At 43.7% G+C, this 27,235-nt stretch overlaps 1 protein-coding gene across 2 annotated transcripts in view; it reads left to right on the top strand.

Annotated features, from left to right (window-relative positions):
* LOC121585938 (low-density lipoprotein receptor-related protein 12) overlaps positions 1-26,711 on the top strand; it is a 34,463-nt gene extending 7,752 nt beyond the window's left edge. Inside the window, exons 3-11 of one of the 2 annotated variants that reach the window (XM_041902290.2) lie at positions 2,973-3,029; positions 9,791-9,926; positions 15,867-16,069; positions 17,710-17,888; positions 19,411-19,641; positions 19,904-20,125; positions 21,005-21,474; positions 21,817-21,949; positions 24,700-26,711. In XM_041902290.2, coding sequence (XP_041758224.1) covers positions 2,973-3,029; positions 9,791-9,926; positions 15,867-16,069; positions 17,710-17,888; positions 19,411-19,641; positions 19,904-20,125; positions 21,005-21,474; positions 21,817-21,949; positions 24,700-25,653 — 2,585 coding nt within the window. In that variant the 3' untranslated portion in view covers positions 25,654-26,711. Of the gene's footprint in view, positions 1-2,972; positions 3,034-9,790; positions 9,927-15,866; positions 16,070-17,709; positions 17,889-19,410; positions 19,642-19,903; positions 20,126-21,004; positions 21,475-21,816; positions 21,950-24,699 lie in introns of those variants that run through there. The other variant, XM_045226137.1, reaches the window with a different exon arrangement.
* Positions 26,712-27,235: the final 524 nt, after the last annotated feature.

The following is a 27,235-nucleotide window of genomic DNA, read 5'->3' as shown; positions in this document are numbered from 1 at the left end:
TTTCTCTGAACTGAGGGGGAAAAAAAACACCAAATTTACTGAGAATACATTACATAGGATGAAGAAAAAATACTCCGAGCCGCAGCTCCATACTACTTGATACTGTATACTCGTTGACCATCCAAATCGGATGTTAGGTACTATAATATATGAATATACAGTGGGGAGAACAAGTATTTGATACACTGCCGATTTTGCAGGTTTTCCTACTTACAAAGCATGTAGAGGTCTGTCATTTTTATCATAGGTACACTTCCACTGTGAGAGACGGAATCTAAAACAAAAATCCAGAAAATCACATTGTATGATTTTTAAGGAATTTATTTGCATTTTATTGCAACCCAACTAACAAATGAATGCAATATGCCTACTGAGTTGTTGTTTTTTCTCACTACCATCGATAATGGTCATGTAGGCCTAGTGGCTAGCCTTAGTTCAAAGAGTTGATTGAATAGTATGCCATAGGCTAATACCTCTAAGTAGTTTGTCTAGTCAAAGGGTTAATCAGTTCCTAGGCTACCTCAGGGAAGGAGCATTGGTTCTGTAGTCAAACTAGTCGTTTAACAACATTGTTTCCTTTGTTGGGACATGTTGGAGGGTTTGTCTGAAGATTATTGATGCTCCCTCATAACTGTTCTAATGCTCACTCACAGCAACACACACCCAACGTGTGTATGTATGTATATATATATATATATATATATATATATATATATATATATATTTGTGTGTGTTTGTATATACAGTATCTCACAAAAGTGAGTACACCCCTCACATTTTTGTAAATATTTGAGTATATCTTTTCATGTGACAACACTGAAGAAATGACACTTTGCTACAATGTAAAGTAGTGAGTGTACAGCTTGTATAACAGTGTACATTTGCTGTCCCCTCAAAATAACACAACACACAGCCATTAATGTCTAAACCGCTGGCAACAAAAGTGAGTACACCCCTAAGTGAAAATGTCCAAATTGGGTCCAAAGTGTCAATATTTTGTGTGGCCACCATCATTTTCCAGCACTGCCTTAACCCTCTTGGGCATGGAGTTCACCAGAGCTTCACAGGTTGCCACTGGAGTCCTCTTCCACTCCTCTATGACGACATCACGGAGCTGGTGGATGTTAGAGACCTTGCACTCTTCCACCTTCCGTTTGAGGATGCCCCACAGATGCTCAATAGGGTTTAGGTCTGGAGACATGCTTGGCCAGTCCATCACCTTTACCCTCAGCTTCTTTAGCAAGGCAGTGGTCATCTTGGAGGTGTGTTTGGGGTCGTTATCATGTTGGAATACTGCCCTGCGGCCCAGTCTCCGAAGGGAGGTGATCATGCTCTGATTCAGTATGTCACAGTACATGTTGGCATTCATGGTTCCCTCAATGAACTGTAGCTCCCCAGTGCCGGCAGCACTCATGCAGCCCCAGACCATGACACTCCCACCACCATGCTTGACTGTAGGCAAGACACACTTGTCTTTGTACTCCTCACCTGGTTGTCGCCACACACGCTTGACACCATCTGAACCAAATACGTTTATTTTGGTCTCATCAGACCACAGGACATGGTTCCAGTAATCCATGTTCTTAGTCTGCTTGTCTTCAGCAAACTGTTTGCGGGCTTTCTTGTGCATCATCTTTAGAAGAGGCTTCCTTCTGGGACGACAGCCATGCAGACCAATTTGATGCAGTGTGCGGCGTATGGTCTGAGCACTGAAAGGCTGACCCCCCACCCCTTCTTTGGTCGACCATGGCGAGGCATGTTCTGAGTGGAACCTGTCCTGTTAAACCGCTATATGGTCTTGGCCACCGTGCTGCAGCTCAGTTTCAGGGTCTTGGCAATCTTCTTATAGCCCAGACCATCTTTATGTAGAGCAACAATTATTTTTTTCAGATCCTCAGAGAGTTCTTTGCCATGAGGTGCCATGTTGAACTTCCAGTGACCAGTATGAGGGAGTGTGAGAGCGATGACACCAAATGTATACACACCTGCACCCCATTCACACCTGAGACCTTGTAACACTAACGAGTCACATGACACCGGGGAACGAAAATGGATAATTGGGCCCATTTTGGACATTTTCACTTAGGGGTGTACTCACTTTTGTTGCCAGCGGTTTAGACATTAATGGCTGTGTGTTGAGTTATTTTGAGGGGACAGCAAATGTACACTGTTATACAAGCTGTACACTCACTACTTTATATTGTAGCAAAGTGTCATTTCTTCAGTGTTGTCACATGAAAAGATATACTCCAATATTTAAAAAAATGTGAGGGGTGTACTCACTTTTGTGAGATACTGTATATGCGAGAGAAAAAACATATAGGGGATTGGAAGTGATGCAGACAATTACATTGATGGAAGTTACAATCTATCTGCAATATTAAAGCTAATCTACCCCCAAGAAAGAAAAATAAAATAATAATAATACACACACCCGACCATTGCCTAAACGGCCTAAGCTTGGCTAATAACAAGTCTTCCATTAGCCTAGCCTGTTCAGTCATACGTATTTCTATAGGTATGTAGATTTAATTATTTCAGTCATGTATTTTTTCTTCATTTTGTTTGATCCTCGTAACCTGCAAGAATGTTAAGCCTAGTTAGTTTTCCACTTTCCACTCTTTACCACTCAGTTGTTGACTGTTTACGTGTGACATTTTGGGCTAGTGTAATCGTCCTCCCTAACTGCCTCATGTTCCCATATACATTAGCCTACACACTTTCTCAAAGCTCAAATTCTCCTGCTGCAAGACTACAGATGTAATTTCAGTTGCCTGTTGATCGTGGTCAGTCTTGGGTTTCATTGATTAAATAGCTCAACATTTACATTTGCCTCAGAGGGGCCAGAGTTATGAATAAGCCCAATTTCCACATCATGTTTACACAAAAGATTAGTCCAAAGCTCCATCTCGTGATCCCACAATCATTCGTTAGAAAAATAACCTTTACATTTTTTGTCTTATCTTTTCTAGGAAATGCAGTTTGCTCGGAGCACAACGAGAACGTTTACGTATCAGGGATTTCTAATGGTAAGTTGGGTTAGCCTAGATCACATGATTTATCATTTATCTCTGAGCTCGTAATGTAGGCAGTAACTCAGCCCTTGTTTTTGTCTGCGAAGAACCAAACAGTACATTTGTTGCCCACAGCAGACTTTCAGAATAGCCTTTTTGCATGAACAGAACACTGTTCATTTCCTATACCCTCGGGACACTAGAAATGGAAGACATTGAAATAGCATTTAGTGTGTCAGTGGTGAGTTAGTACTGTGTTTTTAGTCGGGAGTGGGATAGGCCTACTCTCTTGTCTTGCTGTGCACTCTTCCAATGCACATTAAGCGGCGTTACGGAGGCCTGAAAACGACTTCTGTCTTTTTTTTACCTCCCGTTTTGAACCTTTTCTTAGCGTTTTAACCCACAGTAGGCCAACAAATGTATATTATTACCCAACAATTACAAAAAAATTGACAGTGAGCATAAATTGTATTTCCATAGCTGCACACATCAATATCTATTGGAGTAGGGAAATTATTTTGAGGCTGATTTTATTTATTTTTCCCTGTCAGAAACTCTCTGGTGGTTGTGGCATCTAGCCTAATGAAAAACGAGGATAATACATTTTTTGAATAAATAATATTTTATTTTAGCCTATACAGTGCCTTCAGAAAGTATTCACACACCTTTACTTTTTCCACATTTTGTTGTTACAGCCTGAATTTAAAAATGTATTATATTGAGATTTTGTTTCACTGATCTACAGACAATACCCCATAATGTCAAAGTGGAATTTTGTTTCTAGAAATTAATCAAAAAATGAAAAGCTGAAATGTCTTAAGTCCATAAGTATTCAACCCCATTTGTTATGGCAAGCCTAAGTAAGTTCAGGATAAAAAATGGGCTTAACAAATCACAGAAGTTGCAAACTCATTCTGTTTTCAATAATATGTGGTTAACATGATTTTTGAAATACTACCCCATCTCTGTAAGGTTCCTCAATCGAGTAGTGAATTTCAAGCACAGGTTCAACCACACAGACCAGGGAGGTTTTCAATACCTCGCAAAGAAGGACACCGATTGGTAGATGTGTAACAATAAAAAAAAGCAGACGCTGATTATCCTTTTGAGCATGGTGAAGTTATGAATTAGGCTTTGGATGGTGTATCAATACACCTAGCCACAATAAAGAAACATGCGTCCTTCCTAACTCAGTTGCCGGAGAGGAAGGAAACTGCTCAGGGATTTCACAATGAGGCCAATGGTGATTTTAACAGTTACAGAGTTTAATGGTTGTGATATGAGAACTGAGGATGGATCAACAACATTGTAGTTACTACACATACTAACCTAAATGACAGAGTGAAAAGGAAGCCTGTACAGAATAAAAAAAATATTCCAAAACATGCATCCTGTTTGCAACAAGGCACTTAAGTAATACTGCAAAAAATGTGAGAAGCAATAAACTTTTTGTCCTGAAATGTTTAGGGCAAGTCCAACACATCACTGAGGACCACTCTTCATATTTTCAAGCATGGTGGTGTCTGCATCATGTTATAGGTATGCTTGTCATCGGCAATTACTAGGGAGTTTTTTTTAGGATAGAAAGACACGGAATGCAGCTAAGCACAGGCATAATCCTAAAGGAAAACCTGGTTGTCTTCTTTCCAACAGACACTGGGAGATGAATGCACTTTTCAGCAGTACAATAACCTAAAACACAAGGCCAAATATACACTGAACACCTTCCAAATATTGAGTTGCACCCCCTTTTGCCCTCAGAACAGCCTCAATTCGTCGAAGCGTGGACTCTACAAGGTGTCAAAAGCATTCCACAGGGATGCTGGCCCATGTTGACTCCAATGCTTCCCACAGTTGTGTCAAGTTGGCTCGATCACTTTTGGGTGGTGGACCATTCTTGATACACACAGAAAACTGTTGAGCGTGAAAAATCCAGCAATGTTGCAGTTCTTGACAGACTCAAACCGGTGCGCCTGGCACCTACTACCATACCCCTTTCAAAGGGCTCTCTGCTTCCTCCCTGAAGCGGTACCGGTGCACAGTCCTCAATACGTCATCAGAGTGCGCAGCTGAACACTGTATGCTGGAAACACTCGGTTTGTTGTTTTTGTCAAAAAAAATAACCAATCTTCGTTAGATATAAATACTGAACTTGTTTTTGCATGGATTCCTTGACACGGTTAGCTTTTAACAGCTAGGATTGCTATTTCTTGTCCCGGAATCCTGCTTAACAGAGCTGCTTACCTTAGCTAGCAGCTAAGCTAGCTAGCCATCAAGCTAACAAAGTTAGTCCCAGATGAGTTTTGCAATGGAGCCCTCTTTGTCTGGAGAAGTAAATGAACGGTTCCAGTACTGTAGGAGCTGTATCTACTACGCATTGTTTCGGGACAAACTGGATCCCTCAGAGTTCCAATGTAGCAATTGTTTGCTTGCCGAGGATTATAGGATTGAAGTGGCTTCCTTGATCAAGCAGATCGCCAGCCTACGTAAGAAACTTGGGAATACGCAGATTGGAATGTTGACCTTTTCTACGCCGGTGGCTGGACAGTGTTCGCGCTTGTTTTGATGCATCTCTGCCTTGCCGTTTGTTGTTATCCGACTGGCTGGTGTTGCCCGGAGTTCGTTCGACAGGGGAGCCTTCTCCTGTCTCTCCTCCCCCATCTGATAGCGGAGTCGAAGGAGCAAAGCAAGAGGAGCATGCAAATCAACGATGGTCGCATGTCACGAGCCGTGGAATCTGATGACAGTGGCCTCCTGTAAAGCTGGCTAAACTCCCTCCGACAGGCCCGGAGCGGATACAAACAACTAATAGTTTCGCCACCCTGGAGCCTGATCTTCACCTTCGTTGCTTGGAGTACCTGTGTCTACGGCCGCTGTGCCTACTCATTCCCCTACGATTTCGAAGTCGGCGTTGGCAATCTTCCGTCCCTACTCTGGATCAGGCGGGCCTGCACCAGGCACAGGGAGCTACGGGCTCAAGTTATCCTGCCTGTCGCCCGTCCTGTGAAGTGTGGAAGCGGGCGGATTTCCTCGTCCTTCTCGCCAGCCGTGATTTGGGCAGCTCCATGATAAGAAATGTGACTGATCCTGGTGCAAAAACAATGTCCTATCCCGGAGCTCGAGTAAATTACATTACTAAGCTGCTCCTGAATGTTCTACGCCAGGACATGGGAATCGATTCCATCGTAGTCCATGTGGGTTTTAATGACATCATGAAGTGCAGCTCTGAACAGGATTTTAAAGAGCTGATTGATTCTCTGCTAGACACTAATAAAAGACCCATCATATCTGGCCCTGTGCCCTCTTTGAATCGTACGCTTTAGCCGGATTCTTTCTCTTCACAACTGGCTACGTGATTATTGCTGCTCAATGGGTGTAACTTTTGTTGACAATTTCGATACCTTTTGGAAACAAAACATGTTTTATAAGGAGGATGGATAATAGATAATACCCTTTGATACAGTGGTAGCAATGCATACATTTTACATTTTAGTCATTTCAGCATTCATGCATTTTTTCGTACTGGTCCCCCGTGGGAATCGAATCCACAACCCTGGCATTGCAAGTGCCACGCTATACCAACTGAGTGTAAGGACATCAGGGATAAAATTGTACTAAGGAGTGGCTCCGTAAGACGCATCTCAAGGTCCTGGAGTGGCCTAGCCAGTCTCCAGACCTGAACCCAATAGAAAATCTTTGGAGGGAGCTGAAAGTCCGTATTGCCCAGCGACAGCCCCGAAACCTGAAGGATCTGGAGAAGGTCTGTATGGAGGAGTGGGCCAAAATCCCTGCTGCAGTGTGTGCAAACCTGGTCAAGACCTACAGGAAACGTATGATCTCTGTAATTGCAAACAAAGGTTTCTGTACCAAATATTAGGTTCTGCTTTTCTGGTGTATCAAATACTTATGTCATGCAATAAAATGCAAATGAATTACTTAAAAATCATACAATGTGATTTTCTGGATTTTTGTTTTAGATTCTGTCTCTCACAGTTGAAGTGTACTTATGATAAAAATTACAGACCTCTACATGCTTTGTAAGTAGGAAAACCTGCAAAATCGGCAGTCTATCAAATACTTGTTCTCCCCACTGTATGTAATATCAACAGAGAGGTATATTTTCTGGGTGATTTTCAATATTGACTGGCTTTCATCAAGCTGCCCAGTAAAGAAAAAGCTTCAAACTGTAACCAGTGCCTGCAACCTGGTTCAGGTTATCAGTCAACCTACCAGGGTAGTTACAAACAGCACATGAAATCATCAACATGTATTGATCACATCTTTACTAATGCTGCAGACATTTCCTTGAAAGTAGTATCCAGATTCATTGAATGTTGTGATCACAATATAGTACTGATATCTACGAAAACCAAAGTCATACGAGGTTATGCGATACGTTTTGTAGTGATTCCTATGTTGTTGATGTAAATAATATTTGTATGTCTGTGGTGTGTAATGAGTAGCAACCACACGCTGCGCTTGACAAATTTATGAAATTGGTTATTCCAGTTACTAATAAGCGTGCACCCATTAAGAAAATGACTGTAAAAACTGTTAAATCCCCATGGATTGATGAAGAATTGAAAAATTGTGTGGTTGAGAGGGCTGAGGCAAATATGTCTGGTTGCACAACCAATTGGCAAACATACTGCAAATTGATCAAATCATGTGACTAAACTGAATAAAAATATATTATACTATGAAACAAAGATGATTGATAGTAAAAAGCTCTGAAGCACCTTAAATGAATTTTTTGGCAAAAAGGCAAGCTCAGCTCCATCATTCATTGAATCAGATGGCTCATTCATTACAAAACCCACTGACATAGCCAATTACTTTTTAATGATTTTTTTCTTTGGCAAGATTAGCAAACTAAGGCATGACATGCCAGCAACAAACGCTGACACCACACAAGTATAACTGATCAAATTTTACATTCCGTAATGTGAGTGTGGAAGAGGTGCATTTTTTTGTTGCCTATGAACAATGATAAGCCAGCGGGGTCTGACAACGGGGGAATTGAACCCACAACCCTGGCGTTGCAAGTGCCATGCTCTACCAACTGAGCTACAGGAGGCCTAAGAATAGTAAAGCCCCATTTACTGGCTCAAATCACCGACCAATCTGCCTGTTACCAACCCTTAGTAAACATCTGGAAAAAATGGTGTTTGACCAGATACAATGCTATTTTACAGTAAACAAATTGACAACAGACTTTCAGCACGCTTATAGGGAAAGACATTCAACAAGCACAGCACTTACACAAATGCCTGATGATTGCCTGAGAGAAATTGATAATAAAAAGATTGTGGGGGCTGTTTTGTTAGACTTCAGTGCAGCTTTTGACATTATCGATCGTAGTCTGCTGCTGAAAAAACGTATGTGTTATGGCTTTGCACCCCCTGCTATGTTGTGGATAAAAAGTTACCTGTCTAACAGTACACAGAGGGTGTTCTTTAATGGAAGCCTCTCGAGGAATTCCCCAGGGCAGCTGTCTAGGCCCCTTGCTCAACTAAATCTTGTAATACAGGTCCAGACAAACGCATACGCACTCCACAGATGAACATTGTGGTATTGTTGTATGGTGGTATCTTGTATTTTGTGTTGTGGATGTGTAGTGGAGTAGCGATGTTATATGATGTACTGTTTTATCTTTTGGTTTGTAAGTGTCTTGATGTGTTTTCATCCCAGGAAGGGTAGCTGCTGCCATCCCTAATAAAATACTAATATTTTGTCTTGCCTGTTCGTCCTCCGAATGGAGAACATACACAATCTATTTCTCAATTGTTTCAAGGCTTAAAAATCCTTATTGATCGTGTCTCCTGATCACACCTATAAGAGCCTCCAGGCTTCCTTCATAACGGTCAATGTTGAATGAGGAAAAAAAAGAATTACAGGGGCAGTTTGGTAAAACTAATCCCGTCCGAATCGTCCACTAGAAAAACGGACATGCTGGGGTAATAATTACATAACCGACGTTCTATAGTAATACTAGTCCCGTGCAAATAGGGCTTAAGTCATGGAAAGAGCAGGTGTTCTTAATGTTTTGTACACTGTGTAGAAAATCTATGGCAAGACTTGAAAATGGCTGTCTAGCAATTATAAACAACCAACTTGACAGAGCTTGAAGAATTTAAAACATAATAATGGGCAAACATTGTACAATCCAGGTGTGCAAAGCTCTTAAGAGAGATGTTTCTAACTTATCTAATCAAGATATATTTGTTTTTTCAGTATTTTGTGTAGATTGTTGACCAAAAATGAAAATTAAATACATTTTAATCCCACTTTGTAACACAACAAATGTGGAAGAAGTCAAGGGGTGTGAATTCTTTCTGAAGGTCCTCAGATGTTATTATATTTTCCCATAGTCTGATCAGACCATGCAACAAAGGGTGGTAGAAAATCAGTAGCCTACAACAACCTAGCGTGATGGACAATGTTTATTGGCAGGTGGAATCATGTCCAATTAGGTTGCAAGGTAAAAATGGTAGGCGGGATCAGGTCGGCCCAGTATTTTCCAATGAGTTTGCATGGTGGGTCCAAGCACATGCACATCAGTTTTTTTTTTTTACTCTCTTTTTGCACACACTGCAGGGTTCGAGAACAATGACATGATACACATATGTAAGATGGTACACAATCTTTGGTGACCCGTTTTGGCTTGTGAGCACTACTTTCAAAACTACCGAACAAAATGATCACTTTAAATGCTAATTTGTGTGCCTGTGTTTGTGTGTGCGCACGCCTGTCTGTCTCCGTGTGTGTCTGTCCAGCCTGTGGAGATGTGGTAGAGCAGATCAGGGCGTCCAGTGGAGTGATCACCAGCCCTGGCTGGCCCTTCCAGTACCCTTCCAGGATCAACTGCAGCTGGAACATCAGGGCTAGCCCTGGGGAAATCATCACCATCAGGTACAGTTCTACACCATCTCCTCTACACAATCTATACCTTCTCTCCCTAAGCACTTCTCTCCATCGCTCCCCCTCTTCCTCTCTTCTCTTCCTCCTCTCCTCCCTCAGTATCTCCCTCCCTCAGTCTGTACCCTCATCAGTCAAGCTGGATACATACACTGCCCATGCACTAAGAGGGCCTGATTAATGCAGGGGCTGAAGCCCCCGGGCCCAAGCCCGTAGGGGGCACTTGAGGCAGGAAATAATTATATATATACAGTACCAGTCAAAAGTTTGGACACTCCTACTCATTCCAGGGTTTTCCTTTAATTTTACAGTTTTCTACGTTGTAGAATAATAGTGAAGACATCAAAACTATGAAAATAAGAAATCATGTAGTAACCAAAAAAGTGTTCAACAAATCAAAAAAGATTTTCTATTTGAGATTCTTCAAATAGCCACCCTTTGCCTTGATGACAGCTTTGCACACTCTTGGCATTCTCTCAACCAGCTTCATGAGGTAGTCACCTGGAATGCATTTCAATTAACAGGTGTGCCTTCTTAAAAGTTAATTTGTGGAATTTCTTTCCTTAAAGTGTTTGAGCCAATCAGTTGTGTTGTGGCAAGGTATACAGAAGATAGCCCTATTTGGTAAAAGACCAAGTCCATATTATGGCAAGAACAGCTCAAATAAGCAAAGAGAAACGACAGTCCATCATTACCTTAAGACATGAAGGTCAGTCAATACGGAACATTTCAAGAACTTTGAAAGTTTCTTCAAGTGCAGTCGCAAAAACCATCAAGCGCTATGATGAAACTGGCTCTCTTGAGGACCGTCACAGGAATGGAAGACCCATAGTTACCTCTGCTGCAAAGGATAAGTTCATTAGAGTTACCAGCCTCAAATTGCAGCCCAAATAAATGCTTCTCAAAGTTAAAGTAACAGACACATCTCAACATCAACTGTTCAGAGCGGACTGTGTGAATCAGGTCTTCATGGTCGAATTGCTGCAAAGAAACCACTACTAAAGGACACCAATAAGAAGAAGAGACTTGCTTGGGCCAAGAAACACGAACAATGGATGTTAGACCGGTGGAAATGTGTCCTTTGGTCTGGAGTCTAAATTTGATATTTTTGGTTCCAACCGCCGTGTCTTTGTGAGACGCGGGGTGGGTTAACGGATGATCTCCGCATGTGTAGTTCCCACCGTAAAGCATGGAGGAGGAGGTGTTATGGTGTGGGGGTGCTTTGCTGGTGACACTGTCTGTGATTTATTTAGAATTCAAGGCACACTTAACCAGCATGGCTACCACAGCATTCTACAGCGATATGCCATCCCATCTGGTTTGGGCTTAGTGGGACTATCATTTGTTTTTCAACAGGACAATGACCCAACATACCTCCAGGGTGTGTAAGGGCTATTTTACCAAGAAGGAGGGTGATGGAGTGCTGCATCAGATGACCTGGCCCCCACAATCCCCCGACCTCAACCCAATAGAGATGGTTTGGGATGAGTCAGACCGCAGAGTGAAGGAAAATCAGCCAACAAGTGCTCAGCATACAGTGGGGAAAAAAAGTATTTAGTCTGCCACCAATTGTGCAAGTTCTCCCACTTAAAAAGATGAGGCCTGTAATTTTCATCAGAGGTACACGTCAACTATGACAGACAAATTGAGGAAAAAAATTCCAGAAAATCACATTGTAGGATTTTTAATGAATTTATTTGCAAATTATGGTGGAAAATAAGTATTTGGTCACCTACAAACAAGCAAGATTTCTGGCTCTCACAGACCTGTAACTTCTTCTTTAAGAGGCTCCTCTGTCCTCCACTCGTTACCTGTATTAATGGCACCTGTTTGAACTTGTTATCAGTATAAAAGACACCTGTCCACAACCTCAAACAGTCACACTCCAAACTCCACTATGGCCAAGACCAAAGAGCTGTCAAAGGACACCAGAAACAAAATTGTAGACCTGCACCAGGCTGGGAAGACTGAATCTGCAATAGGTAAGCAGCTTGGTTTGAAGAAATCAACTGTGGGAGCAATTATTAGGAAATGGAAGACATACAAGACCACTGATAATCTCCCTCGATCTGGGGCTCCACGCAAGATCTCACCCCGTGGGATCAAAATGATCACAAGAACGGTGAGCAAAAATCCCAGAACCACACGGGGGGACCTAGTGAATGACCTGCAGAGAGCTGGGACCAAAGTAACAAAGCCTACCATCAGTAACACACTACGCCGCCAGGGACTCAAATCCTGCAGTGCCAGACGTGTCCCCCTGCTTAAGCCAGTACATGTCCAGGCCCGTCTGAAGTTTGCTAGAGTGCATTTGGATGATCCAGAAGAGGATTGGGAGAATGTCATATGGTCAGATGAAACCAAAATATAACTTTTTGGTAAAAACTCAACTCGTCGTGTTTGGAGGACAATGAATGCTGAGTTGCATCCAAAGAACACCATACCTACTGTGAAGCATGGGGTGGAAACATCATGCTTTGGGGCTGTTTTTCTGCAAAGGGACCAGGGCGACTGATCCGTGTAAATGAAAGAATGAATGGGGCCATGTATCGTGAGATTTTGAGTGAAAACCTCCTTCCATCAGCAAGGGCATTGAAGATGAAACGTGGCTGGGTCTTTCAGCATGACAATGATCCCAAACACACCGCCCGGGCAACGAAGGAGTGGCTTCGTAAGAAGCATTTCAAGGTCCTGGAGTGGCCTAGCCAGTCTCCAGATCTCAACCCCATAGAAAATCTTTGGAGGGAGTTGAAAGTCTGTGTTGCCCAGCGACAGCCCCAAAACATCACTGCTCTAGAGGAGATCTGCATGGAGGAATGGGCCAAAATAGCAGCAACAGTGTGTGAAAACCTTGTGAAGACTTACAGAAAACGTTTGACCTGTGTCATTGCCAACAAAGGGTATATAACAAAGTATTGAGAAACTTTTGTTATTGACCAAATACTTATTTTCCACCATAATTTGCAAATAAATTCATAAAAAATCCTACAATGTGATTTTCTGGATTTTCTTTTCTAATTTTGTCTGTCATAGTTGACGTGTACCTATGATGAAAATTACAGGCCTCTCTCGTCTTTTTAAGTGGGAGAACTTGCACAATTGGTGGCTGACTAAATACTTTTTTCCCCCACTGTAGGTGGGAACTCCTTCAAGACTGTTGGAAAAGCATTCCAGGTGAAGCTGGTTGAGAGAATGTCAAAGCTGTCATCAAGGCAAAGGGTGGCTATTTGAAGAATCTCAAATTTGTTCAACACTTTTTTTACTCCATGATTCCATATGTGTTAGTTCCTAGTTTTGATGTCTTCACTATTATTCTACAATGTAAAAATAAAGAAAAACCCTTGAATGAGCAGGTGTGTCCAAACTTTTGACTGGTAGTGTATGTATTCTTTTAATTTTTTTACTGCAACCGCCAACTACAGGAGCCTGCGCTCAATAAGTGTAGATAGCCTGCTGCTGCTCTGCTAATCATCAGATGGGGGAGGAGAGGAGGTAGGGGGCCCTGTGGGGTTGGGTAACTGATTCAGGGCGGGCCCTAGCCTTTTGGGGGCACTAAGCAAGGCAGAAGACTTTAGTCGACCCCCTACCATCCGTTCTATTTGCCAACGTGCAATCACTGGAGAATAAACTACACAATAACATTTCCTGCAATTCTACACATTTTTTTCAGTTTTAAAGCTATGTCAATTATATGAGTAAGAGTGACTAACAAAATCAATGGGGGCCCCCTGGAAGTCCGGGCCCCTGGGCACGCGCCCTGCCATGATTACTACATGGTAGGGATGTGATAAATGGTTAAAAAAATAATCTCCATTCAAACAGATTTGTTAGCCCTGCGCACTAGGTTCGCCTCAGAGTACTAGCCCAGCTGAAATGGTTAGGGCTTGGGTTTGCTGTACTGTAGGCTATAGACCTAGGTGCTGCTGTTTAATGATCTGACGAAGGTCTGTTTAAACCAAATGCTTCGCTCATGAAATTTCAGTGTGCAGAAAGATTTTTCTTCATGTGCTGTATACTGCACATGATAATGCCCTCTCTCGCGCTCATTGCGTGTTCTATACGATTTATATGTCTTGGCCTGTCCTTTGAAGTAATGTGTTTTTTATTCATTTTGATAATGCTCTTCAGATTTGCACTCATTGTGCTTGTAGTGTCCTATTTGTTTGCGACACATCGGTTCATGTGTTGTGTTTTCTGTCTGGAACGACCAGAGCGCTGACAGGAACTTGCCATTTCTTTATGCCAGTGCTGTGTCCATGGTTACCAGCACAGAAATAGACCCTCCGTGTTTAGTGGCTAAGAACAAACTGAAAATGCAAATGACCATTAATGGGCAACAGAGCTTGTACGCAAACAACACTTGATAAATTCACTAAATTAGCGAATGTGTTAGTAATAGGTTAGTAAGTGTTTATACTCAAGTGGTGGTTATACACATTAGTAATATAAGTGGTTATACTCCTGCTTTATGTTTAAGTAAGTCGTGGTTCTACACATTAGTAATATATGTGGTTATACTCCAGCTTTATTTTTAAGTAAAAGAAGTTGAGTTATTGGTTATTACATTTACATTACATTTACGTCATTTAGCAGACGCTCTTATCCAGAGTGACTTACAAATAGGTGCATTCACCTTATAGCCAGTGGGGGGGTTGGAGTAAAGGGAGGGGGTAGAAGGATTACTTTATCCTATCCCAGGTATTCCTTAAAGAGGTGGGGTTTCAAATGTCTCCGGAAGGTGGTGAGTGACTCCGCTGTCCTGGCGTCGTGAGGGAGCTTGTTCCACCATTGGGGTGCCAGAGCAGCGAACAGTTTTGACTGGGCTGAGCGGGAACTATGCTTCCGCAGAGGTAGGGGAGCCAGCAGGCCAGAGGTGGATGAACGCAGTGCCCTCGCTTGGGTGTAGGGACTGATCAGAGCCTGAAGGTACGGAGGTGCCGTTCCCCTCACAGCTCCGTAGGCAAGCACCATGGTCTTGTAGCAGATGCGAGCTTCAACTGGAAGCCAGTGGAGTGTGCGGAGGAGCGGGGTGACGTGAGAGAACTTGGGAAGGTTGAACACCAGACGGGCTGCGGCATTCTGGATGAGTTGTAGGGGTTTTAATGGCACAGGCAGGGAGCCCAGCCAACAGCGAGTTGCAGTAATCCAGACGGGAGATGACAAGTGCCTGGATTAGGACCTGTGCCGCTTCCTGTGTAAGGCAGGGTCGTACTCTCCGAATGTTGTAGAGCATGAACCTACAGGATCGGGTCACCGCCTTGATGTTAGCGGAGAACGACAGGGTGTTGTCCAGGGTCACGCCAAGGCTCTTCGCACTCTGGGAGGAGGACACAACAGAGTTGTCAACCGTGAATGCACTTATTGTAATTATGTCTCATTCAATGTACTCTAACCCTGGAGGAAAGTCACTCAGTCATATCAGTGAAATACATTGATCCTCTTTATTGTTGGGGGAACTTCTTTCAACTGTTTGCTTTTTTCCAGCATGTACCCTATGAAAGTCGCTCATATCGATGACATCCAATTTACAGACTTCGACTAGCAATGAATGGATTTCTTACCTACCTCAGTTGAATGCACTTATTGTAATTCAAGAGTGTGTATAAAGCTAGAATCCTTATTGGTGAAACTGCCACGTCCTTTTGGGATATTTCAACAAGTTACTGCAAACAACAAACACTTGAACATCAATGCACGCACAATAGAACAGCAGAATATGTACTGCACATTTTATTTTACCACACTGCTAGACACTCCTCTCCATTGTTTCATCAGCAAAACCAAAACAATAACAAAGACGCTGGGGCGAACAGTGGTGCTGTTTCCCAAAATGCGGCTTCGATCTTTAACTTGCTAAAATGTGATATGTACAGTACATTATTCATTTTTACTGCCTGGAAACCTCTTTTAACCCTTTGCCATTTCTCCCCCCAGCTTCCAGGACTTTGAGATCCAGAGCTCTCACCGTTGCAGCCTGGACTGGATCTCCATTGGCACCTACAAGAACCTGGACGGCTACCGGGCATGTGGCTCGTCCATCCCAGCCCCTTACATTTCCTCCCAGGACCACGTGTGGATCAAGTTCCACTCGGACAACATCATGACCGGCAAGGGCTTCAGGCTGTCTTATATAACAGGTAGCACAGCTCGCAGAGTCATGCTATTTATATCTGTCAGCGAGGGCTACTGTACGGTCTGGTCAAAGATGACACCCGGTGTCATGTGGACGGACGTCTACTGGTGGTGAGGATGTCCCCTCCCCCAAGAGAAAAGAGAAAGCAGCTTTTTGTTTTTTTGTCCTCTCGCTATGCTTTTCTCTCTGTTGTCTCCAAGCATTGGATTTTCAAATGTTTCTATGACAGAGGATCAGAGGCTCATGGACTGTGTAGGTCTATAAATGAACTTATGAAGAAATTTGGGCTGCTTATATAATGTTGATGGTGCACAGCTTGATCAATAGGCACTATCATTGTACATAATTTAACTAAATGATCCCACATCGTTTTCCCTCGATTATCACTAATGGTAAAACATTTTTAAATGGTCACACAGTACATTAAATGGTGGTATTTCCTAGGGCTGTTGCAGTGACCATATTACCGCCACACCGGCGGTCACGAGTCATGAAGGCAGTCAAATTCCACGTGACCGTTTAGTCTCGCACAAAATAGAATAGATCGACTTTTGTACTATGGGGGATAGAAGATTGACATAGGCTAGTGCTTTTGCTGTTCGTTATGCCTACTCATCTTGTTAGCAGACGAAAAGTAAATGTGGACAGTTCTTCCAATATCTTCAATATGCACCTCGGAATTGGATAAGGACGCACGCAGTTGCGTCCCCGATGTGCCTGTCTTCACTTGTAGCCTGTGAGAAAGACCCGAACACGTGATGGAGAGCCATGTGAGTGAGAGGTGATTCGGAGCGTCCTGCACTCAGGGAGAAGGGCACAACAGCCACTGGGCGCAAATGGCACAGATTTTTTTAAGGGTGCATTACGGCCACACATAGGATGCTGCCGTGAAATTCTAGGCATTATCAAGTGCTTGTCAAATTGTGAATGAGTTACTGATGTAGTGTGTACAGCCTGCGCATTAAACAAAGCAGAGCTCATGCCTTTCAAGCAACTTTTTAGAGTCGCATCATGCAGCCTTACAATGTATTAAAAATCAAAACATGTAGCCCAACGTTTGTAGAACAACTAAAGTTGCATTAATAACTCTAAATTAAGCATATAGGAATATTTGTTTGTTAACCGCTCAACACAGAATAGCCGCATGTGCGCACTCCCTCAAATCGTTTGGAGAAAATATCCTTTATATTATTCAGCTTTGTTCAATTGTATTCTTCATACTATAAAATAATGTCACGGAATTCTAAGCAAATCTTGTTTGCTAAATGAACTAGTGTAATCCACAGGTCCTGATCTGGCTATGCAAAATGGCTAACATAAGGACAACTCAAAGTATGCTATTCTGTTCTTCTGAAATAGACTACATTTTCTTCATATCATGTTTCTTTGACCTGTCTAAAATAAATAATGGATTTATTGTGAAGGCGTAGGCTATATTACATGGATTTATTAGACTTTTTTTTATGTAGGTGTTCCAAAGGTCTGCATCAGTGGCTTGTAGGCTGTGTGTGGAAGCCAGGAGATGCTAAATGTGCTTATGTTAATTAATGGTCAATTACCATGAGTTATTTGCTTGACAATCACCGGCTGCCGAAATTTCGTGACCGCCACAGCCCTAGTATTTCCTAATATTCCTAATTTCAGGAAAATCGGAGATGATCAGCTGCGACTCAGACCAGTTCCACTGCTCCAACGGAAAGTGCATCCCGGAGTCATGGAAGTGCAACGCCATGGACGAGTGTGGTGACAACTCTGACGAGGAGCTGTGCGTCCAGCCCAACCCCTCGGCAGCCTTCTCCTTCCAGCCCTGTGCCTTCAACCAGGTAGAGATTGCTAACTTTTTGTAGTCTAGGTCAAGTATCTCATTTACATAAGTATTCACACCCCGAGTCAATACATGTTAGAATTACCTTTGGCAGCGATTACAGCTGAGTCTTTTTGAGTAAGTCTCTAAGAGCTTTTCACTCCCTAGTCCTTGCTGATGACAAGCATACCCATAACATGATGCAGCCACCACCATGCTTGAAAATATGAAGAGTCGTACTCATTGACGTGTTGTGCTTGATTTGCCCTAAACATAACACTTTGTATTCAGGACAGAAAGTTAATTTATTTGCCACATTTTTTGGTGTTTTACTTAAATGCCTTATTGCAAACAGGATGCATGTTATGGAATATTTTGATTCTGTACAGGCTTCCTCCTTTTCACTCTGTCATTTAGGTTAGTATTGTGGAGTAACTAAATTTAACATTTTAGTCATTTAGCAGACGCTCTTCTCCAGAGCGACTTACAGTATTGAGTGCATACATTTTTCATACTATTTCGTACTGGTCCCCCGTGAGAATCGAACCCATAACCCTGGCATTGCAAGCGCCATGCTCTACGAACTGAGCCACATGGGACCTACAACTACAATGTTGTTGATCCATCCTCAGTTTTCTCCTATCACTGCCATTGAACTCTGTAACCATGGCCTCATGGTGAAATCCTTGAGAAGTTTCCTTCCTCTTCGGCAACTGAGTTAGGAAGGACGCCTGTATCTTTGTAGTGACTGGGTGTATTTAAAGGGTAATTAATAACTTCACCATGCTCAAAAGGATATTCAATGTCTGTATTTTTACCCATCTACCAATAGGTGCCCTTCTTTGCGAGGCATTGGAAAACCTCCCTGGTCTTTGTGGTTGAATCTGTGTTTGAAATTCACTGCTCGACTGAGGGACCTTACAGATAATTGTATGTGTGGGGTACAGAGATGAGGTAGTCAATCAAAAACCATGTTAAACACTATTATTGCACAGAGTGAGTCCATGCAACTTATGTGACTTGTTAAGCAAGTTTGTACTCCAGAACTTATTTAGGCTTGCCATAACAGAGGGGTTGAATACTTATCGACTCAAGAATTGTTAGCTTTTCATTTTAAATTAGTTTGTAGAAAAAGTTTTTCACATAATTCCACTTTAACATTATGGGGTATTGTTTGTGTTTGTGTGTGTGTGTGTGTAGACCAGTGACAATCTCAATTTAGTCGATTTTAAATTAAGGCTGTAACACAACAAAATGTGGAAAACGTCAAGGCCTGTGAATACTTTCTGTATGTATTTTCCAATTTTATTGAATATAAAGTCCTTTTGGGGTGTCTAATGTACAGACAATCTTGCGCAAGCTGTCCATTAATTTGCACACCTGATAAAAACAAGGACCACAATGGAAATAAGTTTGTAGACTTTGTGTTTTGAATCCTCTACGATTTTTGTTGTATGTGTTGTTGTACTCCCATTAGCCGAGGCAACTATATGTATTTTAAATTTGTCAAATACAATTATTTCATTAATTTATTCATTCAGTTTCCCTGCCTGTCCCGCTACACCCGCGTCTACACCTGCCTGCCCGAGTCGCTCAAATGTGACGGCAGCATCGACTGCCAGGACCTTGGTGACGAGATCGACTGTGACGTGCCCACCTGCGGCGAGTGGCTGCGGAACTTCTACGGCACCTTCAGCTCGCCCAACTACCCTGACTTCTACCCACCAGGCAGCAACTGCACCTGGCTCATCGACACGGGCGACCACCGCAAGGTTGGTACTCTGGTTCTTTTGCCTGTCTGAGAACAAACGAGAACCGACCAAAATGGATGTAGATTTTGTGTTTAAAAAATCCTCAATGTTTTTGTTTATGTGTGTATTGTTGTACGGTATTCACATGGCTGAGACAACAATGGGTTTGTCTGAAATGACACGCTATCCCTATATGGTAAACTATTTTTGACAGGCTCACCAGACGTAGACTATACGTATTTTAAAATCTTCATTAATTCATTCTTTAATGGATTGATTCCAGGTGATCCTGCGTTTCATGGACTTCAAGCTGGACGGGACGGGCTACGGGGACTACGTCAAGGTGTATGACGGCTTGGAGGAGAACCCTCGCCATCTACTCCGCGTCCTCACTGCCTTCGACTCCCACGCCCCCGTGGCCGTGGTCTCGTCCTCGGGCCAGCTGCGCGTTCACTTCTACGCTGACAAGATCAATGCGGCAAGGGGCTTCAACGTCACCTACCAGGTAGTCGCATGAGTTCAACCCAAGTTTCTCTGAATCGATTAGTTGCTGTTGGTTTGGTTGCTAGGGCCGAGTGATTCAATGAATAGTTTTCCTGGAAATATATAGTAAGAGGTACTTACATTGTTGCATACTAGCTGCTTATTTATTGCGGGGGGAGAAAAGCTACAATTTTTTAATCAAAACAAACAATCTTGTTTATTTAAAGTGAAATTTCACCTTAGCGCTGCCACTGAATATAGTCATAACAATATTATCAACGTTACGTTTTTTCATAAACATAAAAAATATCCTTGCCAAAAGCTTGAACGAGCTTGTTCTAATTTCACCGGTAATATCAGGACGTTTCAACTTCTATTTCTCTGCTCATACTGTACCACAAGACCCAGCATTCATACCGAATGCACAACGGGACCAGAGCAGGAAGCACCGCCGCACACTGAGCTGTAGTATTTCAGAGACCTGAAAAAATGTGTAGTCGTGTGTGTATATATAGCAATGAATCCGCTGATAGGAACATTGCTGAAAGATGTCCAATGGCTCTATCGAACAAGTACAACAATATCTACACGCACACAAATGTATAGTGCACTTGATATATCAGAGGCTTTGCGAAATGCCACAAAGCAGGACGACTTTCCTTTTCTGATCTCGTCCACCCCATCAATACCGTATTGTTGTCATTGTGTGTATCATTCGCCGCATGAAACCCAGACCCGCTTTCTTTGAGACCAATTATGTGTAAAACACATCTCACTGACCTAGAAGTGCTTCTGACATTTCCCTTTAAACCCTTTCATAGATGTATCCATTTCTTTATTTTGGAATCATTACGGACGCCCTCAAATCGACTAATTGAATCTACCTCATCTCTCCTGCCAGGTGGACGGTTTCTGTCTGCCCTGGGAGATCCCGTGTGGGGGCAACTGGGGCTGCTACACGGAGCAGCAACGCTGCGACGGTTACTGGCACTGCCCCAATGGCCGCGACGAGGTCAACTGCAGCACCTGCCAGGAGGATGAGTTCCCCTGCTCCAGGAATGGCGCCTGCTACCCACGCTCGGACCGCTGCAACTACCAGAACCGCTGCCCCAACGGCTCGGACGAGAAGAACTGCTTCTTCTGCCAGCCGGGCAACTTCCACTGCAAGAACAACCGCTGTGTGTTCGAGAGCTGGGTGTGTGACGCGCAGGACGACTGCGGCGACGGGAGCGACGAGGAGAGTTGTCCGGTCATCGTGCCCACACGGGTCATCACGGCGGCGGTTATAGGAAGTCTCATCTGCGGCCTGCTGCTGGTCATCGCTCTGGGCTGCACCTGCAAACTCTACTCTCTCCGGATGTTTGAACGCAGGTAATAAACTCAGACCCCATGCTATTACTCTTGTTATTACACAGTTGTTAAACAATTATATGGTGCCCACATAAGTCATAAGACTTTGTTTCTGTCTGTGTGGTTTGCTAGGACCGCTTTAGTATGTTTCACACCTACTACGAGAGATGATTGGTAATCCAGACTAGTCTTTAGGCCTTTATCTTTGGATTCATATAGCTAGTTAGCTCTCTGATTTCTGTCTTTGATCTCCATCAAAGGACACTGAATGAACTTTGAAATGCATTTTTTTTTTGTGCCTCTAACTGATCTGGTTGTGTGTGTTTCTTCCATTCCTTTGAGTCCCTCTAACTGTTTCCTCAGGTCATTTGAGACCCAGCTGTCCAGGGTTGAGGCTGAGCTCCTGAGGAGGGAGGCTCCCCCGTCTTATGGCCAGCTGATCGCCCAGGGCCTTATACCCTCTGTGGAGGACTTCCCTGTGTGCTCCGGCAACCAGGCAAGTCTACAGCTAGATCACACTGCCCTCTTGTTCTCCTCAGAAGATGTGATCCTCTTGTCCATGCATGACTTAAGCTTAAGTCTGTGTTAAGAGTGCACATTTCAAGTCCAGCCGTGAATGCCTATCTTTGTCATGGGATTGTAGACACCAATAATAATAATATATAATAATATAATATGCCATTTAGCAGACGCTTTTATCCAAAGCGACTTACAGTCATGCGTGCATACATTTTTGTGTATGGGTGGTCCCGGGGATCGAACCCACTACCTTGGCGTTACAAGCGCCGTGCTCTACCAGCTGAGCTACAGAGGACCACATAATCAACTGTGTAATGTCTAACAACCTGACTTCAGTAACAAAAGAGATGTTGAAGCGGTTTAACTGTGATTCATTATGAGGAAGTTCTTTTGAACTTCCTTCTGAAGCACTGTGAAGTGAGTTACTCAGTGACTGGGATTGTTTAGTTAAACAGTAACTGCTTCATGGAGAACATTATGGCTGTTTGCAGTATATCAACGTTTATATATAGTAAGGTTTATTTGAGCTTGTACACATTCACAGCTGAAAGCTGAATTACAGTCTACAGACAAAAAGGAAAGAAAAGAAAGATAAGATTTTAGGGTGAAATTAAGTGTTGATTAAATAATTTATTAAAGCAGTTTGGGACTGGCGTGGCGGGAGGAAGCATCGTTTGTCTCTGAGTGGAGGGAGGATCACGGTAGCAGCCAGGGGAGTCACAGTCAGTAAGCCAAACACGGACAGGTCCGGAGCCTCAGCCACGCATCAAGCTGTCCTGCCTGCTTCTCTGTATAGCCACTTGGCTTAGTATACGTACAGTGGGGAGAACAAGTATTTGATACACTGCCGATTTTGCAGGTTTTCCCACTTACAAAGCATGTAGAGGTCTGTAATTTTTATCATAGGTACACTTCAACTGTGAGAGACGGAATCTAAAACAAAAATCCAGAAAATCACATTGTATGATTTTTAAGTAATTCATTTGCATTTTATTGCATGACATAAGTATTTGATCACCTACCAACCAGTAAGAATTCCGGCTCTCACAGACCTGTTAGTTTTTCTTTAAGAAGCCCTCCTGTTCTCCACTCATTACCTGTATTAACTGCACATGTTTGAACTCGTTACCTGTATAAAAGACACCTGTCCACACACTCAATCAAACAGACTCCAACCTCTCCACAATGGCCAAGACCAGAGAGCTGTGTAAGCACATCAGGGATAAAATTGTAGACCTGCACAAGGCTGGGATGGGCTACAGGACAATAGGCAAGCAGCTTGGTGAGAAGGCAACAACTGTTGGCGCAATTATTAGAAAATGGAAGAAGTTCAAGATGATGGTCAATCACCCTCGGTCTGGGGCTCCATGCAAGATCTCACCTCGTGGGGCATCAATGATCATGAGGAAGTTGAGGGATCAGCCCAGAACTACACGGCAGGACCTGGTCAATGACTTGAAGAGAGCTGGGACCACAGTCTCAAAGAAAACCATTAGTAACACACTACGCCGTCATGGATTAAAATCCTGCAGCACACGCAAGGTCCCCCTGCTCAAGCCAGCGCATATCCAGGCCCGTCTGAAGTTTGCCAATGACCATCTGGATGATCCAGAGGAGGAATGGGAGAAGGTCATGTGGTCTGATGAGACAAAAATAGAGCTTTTTGGTCTAAACTCCACTCGCCGTGTTTGGAGGAAGAAGAAGGATGAGTACAACCCCAAGAACACCATCCCAACCGTGAAGCATGGAGGTGGAAACATCATTCTTTGGGGGATGCTTTTCTGCAAAGGGGACAGGACGACTGCACCGTATTGAGGGGAGGATGGATGGGGCCATGTATCGTGAGATCTTGGCCAACAACCTCCTTCCCTCAGTAAGAGCATTGAAGATGGGTCGTGGCTGGGTCTTCCAGCATGACAACGACCCGAAACACAGCCAGGGCAACTAAGGAGTGGCTCCGTAAGAAGCATCTCAAGGTCCTGGAGTGGCCTAGCCAGTCTCCAGACCTGAACCCAATAGAAAACCTTTGGAGGGAGCTGAAAGTCGTATTGCCCAGCGACAGCCCCAAAACCTGAAGGATCTGGAGAAGGTCTGTATGGAGGAGTGGGCCAAAATCCCTGCTGCAGTTTGCAAACCTGGTCAAGACCTACAGGAAACGTATGATCTCTGTAATTGCAAACAAAGGTTTCTGTACCAAATATTACGTTCTGCTTTTCTGATGTATCAAATACTTATGTCATGCAATAAAAAGCAAATTAATTACTTAAAAATCATACAATGTGATTTTCTGGATTTTTGTTTTAGATTCCGTCTCTCACAGTTGAAGTGTACCTATGATAAAAATTACAGACCTCTACATGCTTTGTAAGTAGGAAACCCTGCAAAATCGGCAGTGTATCAAATACTTGTTCTCCCCACTGTATGTAGCCACTCCTCCAACAACTTCGTTCAGCAACAACTTTTCTCTTCTTTTCCAAACAAACAGTCCCGTTTGCCGCTAGTTTACAGCTATGTGGGATTAACTGTAGTCTTTCCTGGTTTCTGTTGGGAGACACATTTCCCAATGACCTTCATATACACATCTCAGGAGTTTCATGTTTATTGTCGTCTATAATAAATTGGGTTACTTACTGTAAAGGACTGTGTGAAAACTGTTGATTTAAAAAGGGTTTTATTATTTGATTGATGATACTAACAGTCTTGCTGTTCTCACTGTGTGTTGTCCAGGTGTCTGTGTTGGAGAACCTGAGGTTGGCGGTTCGCTCCCAGCTGGGTTTCACCTCCATCCACCTGCCCACCTCCGGTCGCCACAGCAACATCTGGCGTCGCCTCTTCAACTTCACACGCTCGCGGCGCTCCGGCTCGCTGGCCCTGGTATCTGCCGACGGCGAGGACAACAGCACCAGCCGCGGTAACGGCGGCTGCTCGGCCCGCGAGCCCGACAGGACTGGACCCCTCCGGGGGTTGCTGCCCCTCGACTCAGACGACACAGATACGGAGAGCGAGCGCCGGGACGTGCCTGGGGCCGTGGGGGGCCTTGTAGCCCCCCTCCCCGTAAAGACCCCTCCTGCAACCGCAGTGGAGGTCATTGTCTCTGTGTCGACGAGCTCCACCACCCCCGCCCTGCTGCCCAGCCGTAGGGACAGCCACCGGGCCAGGGACAGGGCCAGCCCGGCAGTGGTGGAGACACACACCGTGGAGACCCCAGGGGGAGAGGCAGCAGAGCCTCAGTGTACTGCGACCGGGAGGAGCCAGCTGAGCAGTGCCCTGAGCAGGGTCACCCGCAGCCTGCGCTGGGTACGTTTATCCCTGGGCCGCTCTGGAAGCTCCTCAGGTGGGGGAACCCAGAACCACAGCCCTCTGAGGCACCTAGAGCATGGAGCAGGGACCAGGGAGGACGAAGACGACGTGGAGCTGCTTATCCCTGTGTTGGATGCTGCCTCAGACACTGACTCCACCAGCGAGACCTCCAGGCTCCTCAACCTGGTGGTAGGCCTGGATCAGGCTGCCCCTCACCTATCGTCCCCAGCCTCCCTCAGGTCAGGCCGGGTGTCCCTGTGCCGGAACGGGCCCTGTGAACACTGTAGCATGGTTCATACCGCACAGATCCCAGACGCCTGTCTGGAGGCCACAGGCAAGACGGAGACCAATAGTGATGACGAGTTACTTCTGCTCTGCTAATAGCTCTAACCTAAGGGACGTTACGGTATGACTCAACTGACTGTCAACATGGACCGTCCCTGTCAAAGCTTGCCATTTATTTTATCTGGAAGAGGGCGGGTGGTAAATGTCATTTTTATGCCCCGTTTTAAGATCAAGTGTGTTTTTGAAAAGCCTGTAGTTCGTACTGTATTGCAGTCTTCTTGGTGTATTCATCAGATGGTACATTCTCTGCCCAACCTCCCCCCTCTTCCCCTCCATGTTCCAGTTCCAGACTTTTCCCTTGGGAGTTCCAGCTCAGCCTGGGAACTGGGAAGTAGAACTACTCAACCTTGACTTTGTCTAGCCGAGGAAAAGTTGAATGGACTCCATAGCAAGAAGACACGTGCAGCAGAGTGGAACTGAGTTGTATACAACACAACCACAGCACCTGCCGTTCTGTTCCTCTTCTTCTCACACTAATTTGGGATGAAGCAGAATAAATAAGCTGCCTTTTTATGTTCAAGAATAATGGTACGAGAGAGACCAAGTATAGAGTACGGACGAAATTAACAATCTAGAGCCTGTGAAAAGCTAGACGAGATTTAAAGATGTCTGTCAGCGTTATTTAATGTCAGTTTCTTCTCCTTCATTATAGGGAATGTGAGGGTGAGGGTGAGGGCTCTGAGTATCTGTGGCTTACCATGTGATGGTATGTTTGTTTCATTTCAGTTCAATGGGAGGCTGTGTAACTCCTTTCCTATTGAAAGGTACGGATGTGTTCTCATGCGTGATCATAGCAAGAGCATTTTATTTATAAAAAGGAAAAGTAAATTGCAGAGAACCTCTTTCTGAAGACGAAACATTGTATAACATCCACAGATGTTTGTTGTATTTATTGTTTTGTTACTGTTTTGGTACTGAGAATACTTGTGCCACTGTGTATATTTATTTCAATTTCAGTAGCTGTTACGTGAGAAGATGCATGTCAAATTGTCTTGTGCTATTTTTTGGTTAAAGTGATATGTTGAAAAAATTATTATATAAACATAACTGTTTACTGCATGTAGAAAATCAAAATAAAGCATTCATCCTGCTAACTTGTTTGTTTCTTCGTTGGGATATGAGGTGAAATTTGTAATGCTCAAAGTCAACAGTAAGCATTGTTGTTGACCAATTCAGGACTAATGTTCGTACCTGTATTGCTATCAATATTTGTTTTCTTTACTGGATCACCTGATGATGGTCGACAATCTCACTAGACAACTAGCCTGCTGCTAGACACCATTGTGCATCCAATCCATCCAACAAGTATACTGAACAAAAATATAAAAACAATAAAATCAGTCAATTGAAATGGATACATTAGGCCCTAATCTATGGATTTCACATGACTGGGAATACAGATATGCATCTGTCGGTCACAGATACCTTTTTTTTTAAATGGTAGGGGCGTGAATCAGAAAACCAGTCAGTATCTGGTGTGACCACCATTTGCCTCGTGCAGTGCGACTCATCTCCTTTGCAAGAGTTGGTCAGGCTGTCTCTGGCAAAAGCTCTGGTTGACATTCCTGCAGTCAGCATGCCAATTGCACGCTACCTCAAAACTTGAGACATCTGTGGC

The sequence above is a fragment of the Coregonus clupeaformis genome, chromosome 17 (assembly GCF_020615455.1).
Source record: "Coregonus clupeaformis isolate EN_2021a chromosome 17, ASM2061545v1, whole genome shotgun sequence".
Taxonomy (NCBI): Eukaryota; Metazoa; Chordata; class Actinopteri; order Salmoniformes; family Salmonidae; genus Coregonus; species Coregonus clupeaformis.
The sequence above is the reverse complement of the archived record's forward strand: the minus strand, read 5'-3'. Positions and strand labels throughout refer to the sequence as shown.